Source organism: Olea europaea, unplaced genomic scaffold (genome assembly GCF_002742605.1).
Source record: "Olea europaea var. sylvestris unplaced genomic scaffold, O_europaea_v1 scaffold2261, whole genome shotgun sequence".
Classification (NCBI taxonomy): Eukaryota; Viridiplantae; Streptophyta; class Magnoliopsida; order Lamiales; family Oleaceae; genus Olea; species Olea europaea.
This window is the reverse complement of record NW_019240665.1, coordinates 97,814-110,466: the sequence shown is the minus strand read 5'-3', so window position 1 is coordinate 110,466 and position 12,653 is coordinate 97,814. Positions and strand designations below refer to the sequence as shown.

Below are 12,653 nucleotides of genomic sequence, written 5' to 3'. Positions count from 1 at the left end.
AAAATTTAAAATGTGTTCAGTATCAGTTCAAACTATATAAAAACTTTGTTAATTGACTGAACTAATTTAGACCTAATCAAGGACAATTATAGTCCTAGATGGGTTCACAAAGGACTGTTAATACAAAGGAACAAGTTAGGGTTTCAAAGTTGTATCTCCAAAGTTAGAAAATTTATTAGAATGTACTCGAACCATATTTTCTAAACGAATTAGAGCCAATTCGAATTGATCCTATAAATGACTCACTACAAAACAAATACGCTTAATTCTCGAATTATTCAAATCAAACACTTAAATGAATTATCTGATTATGATTGACTTTACATTTCAACACTATGCACACGTCCCAATATAGGACTCTAGGTTCTTCAAAGAGAAGGTGGAACAATAAAAAGCCAAACCGCATGTCCTAAATTCAATTTATACTCCATTTTATTATTTTTTATACATTTCTTAATTTTATATATATTGTAAAATTATTAAAATTGATGAAATATACGATTGAAGAATTAATAAAAATCGATATTCTCATTAAATATGTGATTAAAATTAATTATTGACATTAACTTAAAAATGGTTGTTTGAGCTCTATTTTTAGCTAAGAATGTATTTTGAAATAGTAGACTGATGGAGAATGTCTGGTTAAAAAATAAAAATTTGGGTTTACGTGCAATATTATTTTATTGAAGAATTTGTAATTAAAAAGAAGATAGATAAATATATATTTTGAAAATAATGAAAATGAGATGAATGCTTGTTCAACAAAAAAAAAAATAGACCATAAATATGGAAAGAAAATTCAAAGTTGGCCATAAGAAAAGAATTCTAGAGTCAAAGTTAAAACAAGGAAATAAAAGAAAACAAGAGTGTCTAAAGAAATTGGGGATTTGAATTTCTTTCTTCTTTGCATAAGTTGACGACCGTCCTATGGGGGGCATAACCTAAACACTTCACCTAGAATTGCACTTTCAACGCTTTCCGTGACGACTTCGTCCAAATTAGTGACTAACTATTTCACAAATTAATTAGGATATTTTTAGGTTAACAGAGTGAAAAAAACAAAATAGAATAGCAAGAAAAGGTTTAACCAAGCTTGTAAATAAGATAAGCCAACACAATATCTAGCCAAAGTTTCAATTTCGAAATTCAAATTTGATATGATGATTATGGATCTTATGAATATAGGGTGTATGTGGAAACATCTATGAAGAATAGTTAACGATCAGGGGCGGACCCAAGGGGGTCCCATAGAATCACTTGACCCTCCAATTTTTTCAAAGGGTTCACTATGGAATATTAAACGAAATTAAAATATTACATTCTTAATTTTTTTGTCTTATTTTTCAGGTCACAATGGAATATCAAGCGAAATTGAAACATTACATTTTTAATATCATTTTGAAATACTTACGGCTTAGTATTTCATGTCGTTAATAGTGTGCGAAATGGCCAATCGTAGTAAATGTTACCACTCGCCAAAGTAAGCTGTTTCAAACTAATATTTCAAGAATTTCGATAACAAGCTAACTTTAAAAATTTTTCGACACTTATACGTTAGTCATATCCATAAATCTTTTATATATTTTTGAAACTCATTTTGAGAATTATATCATAAACACATCGAATGATCTAAATGAATATCGATAATAGTTAAACGTATGTCTAATGTGTATGCCAAAAAGAGACGTATAACTCGTCTTTTTTGAAAAAATCAATTATTTTATTATTGTTTATTATTTTTGCGCGAAAAATTTCTCAATATAATTTACATCATTTTATTAGAAAATTTTATATGTGGTATGACGTCAAATTTTTTTTTTTTTGATGTAAAAAATTCTTAATAAAATTTTTATTATTTCATAGGGGTTATAAATTATTATACTACTTTTTCATCTTGATTATTTTTATATCTGAAAAAAATTTTATATATAAAAAAAATTCTATCATTTTTAGGATTTTTTTTATTATTATTACATTTTTCTCTCGATCAAATTTTTTTTTTCAAATGACGTCAAAAATTTTATTAGGAATTTTAGATTATTTTAAAAAAATTAATTGATTGAGAGCAAAAAGTAACAATAATAAAAAAAATCCTAAAAATGATCGAATTTGTTTATATATAAATTTTTTTTAGATGTAAAAATAATCAAGATGAAAAAAGTAGTATAACAATTTATAATTCATATAAAGTAATAAAAAAATATTTCGTCACTATTTTTAAAAGTTTGATTGTGGCCCTCTAATGTAAAATGTCTGCATCCACCCCTTGTCTACGATGACAACCAAATGGTCACCTTGTTCCATCCCGTTTTAGATTTTAATTTCCCTCCTTATTTATTTTAAATGTAGAAAATTTTGAGAATTGTATTAATGGATTTGAGTAATCAGTCTAGATTTGGACATGAAATTGCTGTTTTAATGGCATCCTGTCAATTATTATAACTTTATTGTACTGACATCTCTAAATTAATATTTTAATAATTAATAACATCTGACATTTAATAAATTTTAAGGGGAATTTACCAAAATGTCACTTTTTTTGAAAATGCACAAAAAACTTTGATGTGCACACAATTTGTACAAAAATGTCATTTTCTTGTTGTCAAATGTCTAAATTACCCTTAATTTGACTTTTTTGGAGCATTTAATGCTCCTTTATGATTGCTTTTCAAAACAATTAATGTTGTGATTTGATTGTTTAATTTGTATATTATAATCATTGAAAATATGAATATTATATTATAAAATACGAATGTAGTTAATAAAAAATGAATATAAAATCCTTCAAAACCCTAGTTAACATTAAAAAAAAAAAAATTATTGTCAAACAAACCCTTACTTCATTCATTTTCTTCATCCATTTTCTTCTTCCTGAAAAAGACATTACTTCATCCATCTTCTTCATCTATCTTGAAAGGTCAGTTGTTACGAATTGTTTATATTTCTATATAATAGATTACTTTTTCTTAGAATGTTAAAAACAACATGATGATCTTGTCTTTTTAATATTGTTGAAGGAAAGACATACCAAAAATATTTTGGAAAATGTGAAGTATTACATATTTAATGAAGCATTCAATCATTTATTTCTGGAAATAGGTTGTGATGTTGTAGTTGAGAAATGATTATAAGCATTAATGCTACCAAACACATTTGAAGCTTCTTGGCAGTTCCGACACTTGAACCATCGAACTCGACATTTTGAAACTGTCGTACCCGACATTTATAAAATGCCAGGATAGATAAGTAAACTGTCGAATTGGACAGCTGAAAATTCTTGACACCCTTAATTTGACCTTGTAGTATTGCATAGGTTTAAATATTGGAACGTGTCACTTCCATGCTATTATATAGTTGATATTTTGATTGCGCATAATTCTTATCGTTGCACTCCCAACATTTCAGGTATGAACAATAATTTGAGATTCATCGTGTCACACGGGGGAAAGTTTGTTTTCGTGAATGACGAATGGAAGTGGACTGGGGACAAAACCACTTCCATTTTAGTGCCGAGTAGTATCACACTACCGGAGCCATTGTTACGGTTGAACGAGAAACTTGGTGTTTTCAATCCGTGCACAAAATTGGAATTGAAGTTCAAAGTTCCGAACATGAATATACCGCCGGTCAAAATACTTGAAGATGAAGACGTAAATTAGTACATATCAGTTCATAAGGAAACTGTCCTCTGCGTTACGACTTTGGAAACCGGCCTGCCAGTGTTGAAATGGAGAGGGATACAAATTAGAGCCAAGAATTGTTCGCCGCAGCGGAAGATCACCACACCGTACAGGACGACGAGCTCAATCGTCAGCAAAGTATCCCAAACAATAATGCAGCGGATACTCCAATTTTTGATGTTCGGGCTGCACCATTACATGAGATGTTTGACGATCCCTTACATGGTACAAATACTGGTAATATTGCTGACGTTGATGAAGAACTATTACCACATTCCAAAAGTCCGGATACATGCGACTGGATTTTCACTGTGAATACGCTGGATCTTACCGAAAGGGAAATATTTTTTACCAAGAAAGAGTTGTACTCGAGAATTCGTCTACTTGTGTTGCGAGAGAAGTTTCAATTTCAGGTTAGCAGGTCAAGCCAAAAAATGTTAACCGTTGTATGTGCCGACGATAATTGTAAGTGGATGTTACGTGCTTCGAGTGTGAAGCAGTCCACCATCTTCATGATCCGCAAATTCAACAATGTGCACACATGTTCCATAGATTATCGTCGTAATACACATCGACATGCCACTAGTTCCGTAATTGCTGAGCAGATTATGGGAAAATTGGATTATACGTACGGATCGTATGATCCTACCGCTATTGCTCGTGACATGGAACGTGAGTTTGGTGTGAAAATTAGTTACCATCAAGCACGTAGGGAAAAGGTCGCTGCTTTACATTTGCTACATGGTACACCGGGTGATAGCTTTCAAAAACTTTCTTCATATTGTCACGTCCTAAGAGAGAGTAACCCGGGGACAGTAACACACATCGAAGTAGATTCTCGTAACAGGTTTCACTACCTTTTCCTAGCTTTCGGTGCAAGCATTCGGGGTTACTTGCACTACATGAGGCCCGTTATTTGTGTTGACAACAGTCACTTGAAAGGTCCGTACAAAGGTACCCTTCTACTGGCAATTGCCCAAGACGCCAACAAACAGATTTATCTGTTAGCGTGGGGGATTGTTTATGCCGAAACGAATAAATCGTGGATGTGGTTTTTATCAAATTTGAAAGATCTTATAGGTGACTCGGACGAATTGGTGTTTGTTTCCGACAGGAAAAATAGTATTAAAAATGCCATTGCTAACCTATTTCCCCTGGCTCACCACGGGTGCTATGTTTGGCATATGGAAAAGAATTTAATCCAGCAGTACAACAACGCAAGTTCAATATTTCTATTCAAAAGAGCCACAAGAACTTACCGGATCGAAGAGTCTGAAAGACTTATGGGACATCTTCGTAGGGTTAGTGCAAGAGCGTACGGGTACTTGGAGCGAGTAGGTTTCCCATTTTGGTCACGTGCACTATTTGTTGGCCAACGGTACAACATTTTGACGAACAACAATGTAGAATCTTTGAAATCAATGTTGAGGCATGCCCGTTCGTTACCAATCACGTGCTTAGTGGAACACATTCGGCATACTATGCAGAAGTGGTTTTATGAACGTCGAGCAAGTGCAACCACATGCAGTACCGTTCTTTCACCAACGATGGAGAATGAGTTACGGACGACGTTCGAAATAGGTACTAGCCTGCGAGCGCATGGCTTAACAAATAATTTAACACAAGTTGGAATATCCAACGACACGGACATCGTAGACTTCTCCGAAAAGACGTGCACTTGTCGTGAGTTCCAGTTAAATTGTATGCCGTGCGTTCATGCAACCCATGCTGTTTGCTTGAGAGGTACGTCATTGTACGATCTCTTCTCACCGTGTTACACATCTGAGTACTGGAAGGGTGCCTATGGAGAAGCTATATATCCTATTCAGCGTGAAATGGACTGGAATGTTCCACCCGAAATTATAGGTACTCTTATTATGCCCCTAGGGTGCGTCGTCCTCTAGGTAGACTAGCTACACGACGTAAGCGATCCAGACACGAGTACACCATACGGCTTAGGAAATGCACTCGCTGCGGTGGACTTGGTCATAACCGGACCACATGTTCGAACCACACTGTACCACGTCCGATGTAAGCAGCATTTTGTACGTGAGTGGTTGAAGTTGTAAGTGAAGTGTTCCCCCGATGTTGTTTGTATATGACGATGTAAATATTCTATTAATGTTTTCATTCTCTTACGCATAAACATTACTCTTTGTTATATTAACATTTATACAACGCAAATGGCACAACGCACTGCATAACTGTCTCGAACCAAAATACAAATTTGTTGTGCATAACATTGTTGTGATTGTTGACACGTGTAAATAGAATGTATGGAATATGAAAAGTTCAACCATTATAGAAGTTTCCTTTGAAATGCATATTACGAACCATCATTTGTAGCGCATAACACTGTCCAGAAAGTGCACAAACTATGTTCAATGTACACATTAGGTCGTGTTCGTTCACCCAAACTACATGTCATTTGAATATGCATACTACATACACAGAAAATTTGCCAGTAAACCGCGACAGTTCATCTGTCGTTCCCGACAGATGGTGCCCGCCATTCTCGATAGTTGTGCGACGCTCCGCTTAACAAAATACAAAAAACACATAACTTGCCAACGGGAGTTTCCTACTTGCTACAGAATTGGTTAAGCTTCACAAAATCCATCCGTTACAAAAAACCTCTATACATACATACGTAGAAACCCACACACGCAACAAAGCCGGACTCTTCACTCGGAGCTAACACTTGAACCTTCTTCCCCACCGTCATCATCTTAGCTGATGACAATTATCTCAGGCGATGGAATGCGACCTTGCCCCTCATCCTCGTAACGTTGATCTTCGTCTGCATCCATAAATGGGACGACCCATTCAAGCACATTTCTTGGAGACTCACCTTCATCACTTGCAACTTCATTTAGGTTCAGAAAGGGAACGACAGTGATGGCTCTCTTACCACCATTCGAACTCACTTCCTCATCATCGGAAGAAATTACGATGGGACATAGCGGGGTTGAACCGGGTGTTGGCATCGGCTCCTGAAGTGCCAGCGGTGAATTGCTTCCTGTGGACGATGCCATTATTTTCGTACGAAGAAATAGACTTCAAATACTTTGATATGTTCCTGCTACAAGATGCCTCTGAAAGAGTTCCATATATCCCATTTGAAGAGTGCAAGCCTTACTTTATACTGGAGGTATATGAGAACATTTAAAGCAATTTACCAACCAACCACCATTTCATTTCTACTTAACACTTGATTGAATGGTTTAGTGTGATGGTTAAGGGTGTAAGTGTACTTTAATGCGGTCCATAAATGATGACAATTATGAGTAAATTGTACCCATGTGCAATACCTGCAATGGACATTCCTGCAATGTATTTGTACTTACATTACTTAACAGAATTTATGTATTCATTAGTCATAATTAAATACCGTTTTTTAATTCGAAATCATATGAATTGCATGAAAAATTGATAAAATTAATGTCCCTGCCAATGAAGATGAACATTGGATGACTTTACAAGCCATTTTTAAAATAAACTTTAATTTCTACGAGCGAATTTATACTCAAACGCATGTCGAAATAAACATACATCGGTTGTAATGTTGGGGCCAACGTAGCAAAGATAACACTGAATTTTTCATTCTACGGTAATGTGAATTTTACAATAATCATTGTCCTCGATCGTTCGACCACACTCCATTACACAGAAGATCATTTCATACCATGACTCATTTGTGCAGGTATAACACCTTCAACTCCAATGAACTAAAATTACAGAATACTACTACTTTATCAAGTACGATGAACATCAAATTAATTACAGTACAAACAAATGTCATGTCTGAATGTGCGTTCCACTTAACTATATCCCTATATGGAATTGAAGTAATCTCATAAACCCCCTTGGCATCATCAACGATTACATCATATGTGATACGATGTAATCGTCTCCACAGTTGCACCTTCAGGCATGAACCTAGGTTTGGATCCCTTTGGCTGTTATTTGGTGCTATTAACTACACCTCTTCATCATTGTACAAAAAATCATCATCACACCTCAATGAAAGCACATGCTCAACTGAAAAATTAGCCCTCCGAATTAATCAGCTGCCTACCTACATCAGGTGTCCACTAAAGTGAAATGACAGAGCAGAGCAAGTTCGTAACTATCCATCCAATCAACGTAAGAACCAAAAAATGTACTCACCCATGGAGTAGAAAACGTGCAGGCAATCTAATAACCATTATATTTATGGCTTGTATTGTTTATGATATGTGAAAGGGTTCATAAACAATACAAGCCATAAATATAATGGTGAAGCCAACATACAAGACAACAAAGGCATCGCACCAGACCAACACAGAGGCTCATGGTCGCTGGTTAATAGCTTCGGATGGCTGTAGTTCGGGTGACTATAAAATTGATAAGGAGTTCACACTCCATTTCGTGTTGAGGCTTGGTGGTGGCAGGCACAAAACCCTTACTGGGAAGATAATAACCCGTGAAGGTGAAAGCTCCGACACCCGCGATAATGTTAAAGCTACAATTCAGGACAAGGAAGGAATCCCACCAGACCAGGAGTCAACTCTGCACTTCGTGCTGAGGTTGCGGGTACGCATGCAGATTTTTGTGTGGACTCTAACAAGAAAAATCGTCAGTTTGTGTTGACAAATCATATGACTGGGATGTATAAGAATGATGATATATTCATTTTAGTTATGATGTTGATGTACCCTTTCACATTTCATGAAGAAGACATGCATTATGTCGTCAACGCATACACACAACATACACACAAAATTTACCGATACTACCATCCCATGCTTGCACTAAACATGTATTATAGAAAACGATATGTACTCTACAAAAGACAGTTTAACGTGTAGCATATTTCAGGAACAGTAAATGCATTATGTCGTCAACGCATACACACAAAATGTACCGACAATACCATCCCATGCTTGCACTAAACATTAATGTATTGTACATAAGACAATTTAACGTGTAGCATATGGGTGAGCAAACGTATCAGTCCATAAATTAAACCAAATTCAAAGCATGTCTCTGTTACCAACAATGTATCTACTACTACATCAAACCTTACCAAACCACTTGAACTCACTCATTTCTTTACTCTCTTTGCCCTTCACCTCGTGTATGGTGTCCGGGTAGGTGGTGCAGGACGTCGAACACGAGTCGATCGCCGCCTATTTGTACTGCCCACATTGTCTCCTTTCTCCGGTATGGTCACTTGTGCTGGCAACTCTATGTTAGCACCCATATAAAACATTTCAATAGTTTAGTGAAATGGTTCTGTGTGAACAACGCCACATAGTCGTGGAATCAGATTATTGAAGGAAAAAAAATATATACCGTCCACCTCCGTGACGTCATGGGTCGATGGGCCTTCCTCGTTGTTGTCACTGGGAAGGGTAGGGACTGTCTCTCTTGGGTTTAGTTCAAAGGAAATTGGGTGAAATGGACAAACAGAAGATATGAATTATCATTTGCATAGGGAGAAGTGTTTCGTAATAGAACCCAAATCACAGAAGTAGGCAAACATTACGCACGTACCGTTCATGTCCTGCATGTCACCCTCCTCCGTACGGTCGTCGTCCTCTGGGCTCTGTTTGTCTCCGTCTTCCCCGTCTAGTTGGAAGACAGAGAACAAATGAATGAACGAGTGAAATTGAATACATATGCGTATGACGAAATGAGACGACAGAAGGTGAAAAAAATAGCGAACGTACCGTTCACCGCATGCATTTCACCCTCGTCTGCATGGTCGTCGTCGTGTGTGCTCTGTTTGTCGCTGCCTTCCTCGGCTACTCGAAAACAAATAAGAAATTATTGAACGACTTAAATTGAAGACAGTAAGTAAAGGCGAATAAAATATGACAAGAATGATATCAGGAGATGAGATGACATAAAATACAAAATTTACACACGTACCGTTCTCCTCCTGCATTTCAGCCTTGTCAGCAAGGTCGTCGTCATGTGGGCTCCGTACGTTGCTGCCTTACCCATCTACTTGAAAAAAAACAATTATTATTACAGTCAAATTCAATAGACTAGCATATCACGAGATGACATGACATTGAAGACCAAAAATGTGTTATATAGAACTATCGGACATACCATTCACATCCAAGTTCCCGATAGGGGAAGGACGACCATCGTCATCCGGGCACAGGTCCATGTCGCCTCCATGTACATCTAAGTAATTTGGCAATTTCAAAAATACATTTGTAAGGAAATGCATAGGAAAAATTGTACACATGTTGTAAATGGAAGTAACAGTAACATAAACTCATACCTTCGTGGGGGTCGTCCCAAAGGTTTAGCTTATTCACTACCGGAGCCGCAGCGGAAGTGGAGGTGCCACTAGACGGGGGCACCAAGGTAGATATGAAGTCCCTCAGTCTGGCGAATTCCTCGGTGACGTGCTGCATGATTTCAAGTTTCACGGTCCGCAACCTCATCTCGAAGAGGATGCGCTGATCATACATGTCGTCCATGTCCTCCCTCGTCAAAGTCACTCCACCACGCGTACCCTGAACCCCAGATGTGGATGGGGCAACCACTGGAGTGGGTAATGTACCCGACTGCCGTCCTGAGGCATCCACTTTGTTCTCGCTGTCACTACCACCGATCTCGCTGGAGGGGTCGCAACCGCTTTCTCCACTGTCATCAAGCTTAGACACATCCTCCCCGTTGCCCTCCGATGTGTGATAGCTATCGCTCGCAGATGTGTCAACGTCTTCGACCCCTGCACCGGACTCATCGTCATGCTCGTCACCTGCATCGATACCGTCATCTCCCCCACTAGCTGGTGTCGCCTCATGGAACTGTGGGCCGACAACCTTCCTAGCGAGGTTGTCCAAAAATTGCACTGGACGGTCGGGAAATGGCACCAAACTGGCGATGTATGTCAGATCACGCTAGGCCTCTGTGGGACGCAGTGTGGCGTGCACGTGCAGCTGTAGAAACAAGGGAGAACATGTAGTTAAAATATAATGCATACTATTCCCAATTAAACAAAATAATGGAAAGGCAAATGAAAAATGTCCATGACCTGTACGTCCCTGAAGAACGCATCGTATCTACGCTGTTGCGGTTGTTTGGTGGAGGTTCAGCACAGAAGCCGGGACGAGCGTTCACCCACACGCTCATCGAAGCATTCGCCGAGTTCGGGCATGGTCTCGTATGCCCAAATCTGTCCGGACGATAACAAAACAAATGTCGCATTAATATCCGTCCAAACACTATGGAGGTATGGTCTAATACTGACAAAGAAAGCAAATAAACATAATGTTGTTCGTACCTGCATGACAATCGAAAATTCGTGGATTGTGTAACTGACGTCCTTCTTGTTCTTCATCTTCGCATCGCTCCTTTTACATGCCCAAGTACCTCAGAATCCTTTCAACAAACGCCTATACCCCACTTTCACGCAGGGGTACGCAAAAAACAGCTCCAGGTCATCCACGATGGCAAGCGTATCCTCATCAATGCCGATATTGTTATCTGGAGCAGTGATAACTCCTTCCACAATTAGAGCAAGCCCGAACTTGTATCTATCTGCCCGGGGTGTTGACGCGTGAAGAAGGGCTTTCTCCAACTTGGCACATGAAATCTTCTCCAGCGATTTGAAATATTTTTCCTTCAGCCTCCTCTTCTCCAATGCCTTTGTGTACCGATCGCCCTCCGGAAATGACCCAGCATGCAGTCCAGTGATGATAGTATACTCCTGCAGTCTAAACCGGGTAAGGTGGCCCTACACGTTGAACCACAACTCATGGGACTTATCGCAACGGATCCCTCGGCACACCAATGCCTAGATCAGCTGAGCAGAAAACTAGATCTCAGAAACGTCAGCGAGAAACCCAAGGCAGGAGTCGCGAAAGTCAGCCCGAAGTCGGTCGTCGAAGTTATCCATCACTGTTTTTATATACTTCAAGTTGCTCCGTTGAGAGATACGCGCTGGCAACCGTACATTCTCGGGTACCAGAAATTGAAATTTCATAATATCTGCAGATGAAAGATAATGGTTAGACCATAAGAACATCAATTGGAACAAATAATACGAGAGACGTATAAGAACATATCATCTACCCAAAGTTGCAGTAAACATTTATTATGGCGAATTGTGCTTGCAATATTAAACAAAATAAAATATTAGCAAAAATTTTTTGTAATGTGCAAAAATACATGCGGTAATGACATCTGAATGTTTGACAGACATGTTGTTTCTCGACGTACGTGTAGTGTCGTCTGTGCCCAACATCATTTGTCGAGACACTGTCATTGAAACCTGTGTCGACAGATGACTGCACTCTGCCTTACAGTGGTATACATCATCTGTCGAGAATGACCGTAACTAACTATCGGAAACGACAATTCATCTGTCGGGGTTCAGCCAATTGTCGAGAATAACAGGAGGCAAATGTCGAGAATGACAGTTTTCAACATAAATATGGCATACGTATGCATGGTGCCCCAACCCACAAACTTGCTACATAACAGCAGAAACCAGGCTCCCGAAAATTCACAAAACGCTTTAAAACTTAGATGTTACATATGCATGGTACCCTATATCAAAATGTAGAACATGCCCGAATTCGGTCATCCCAAAAATGACAATGAATGTGAAAACGTCGATATTAATTCTAGAAAGTCATTTCATAGCCAACCATGCAAAGTACGAATGTAAACACAATGAAGCAACCAAGTAAAAAACGACTGTTACAGTAGAAGGCAAGCAAGTGCTTTCACCATAACAAGAGAGAAGAAAGTGCTTTTACCTCGTCTAGTTGTAGCAGTTGCAAAGAGCTATGGATAGATACATCTCTTTTCTTCGTCCACACTCCACAAAGTTTAGTTCTGCAACAACAGAAAGAAATGTTGTGCATAAAAAATGTATTGAAGAGGAGCATATATTGAAAATGCCACATTTCTTGAATACCAATCTCCAAATATATTAATTATTACGCATTATAAACTGAAAGT

General features: G+C 38.1%; 1 protein-coding gene across 1 annotated transcript; it reads left to right on the top strand.

Annotated features, from left to right (window-relative positions):
- The first annotated feature begins 98 nt into the window (after nt 1–98).
- Nucleotides 99–5,584, top strand: LOC111381146. The gene is made up of 3 exons (XM_023004887.1): nt 99–162; nt 3,406–3,650; nt 3,749–5,584. The coding sequence occupies exons 1-3, from the start codon at nt 99–101 to the stop codon at nt 5,582–5,584; spliced, it is 2,145 nt and encodes a 714-aa protein (XP_022860655.1).
- The last annotated feature ends 7,069 nt before the right edge of the window (nt 5,585–12,653 follow it).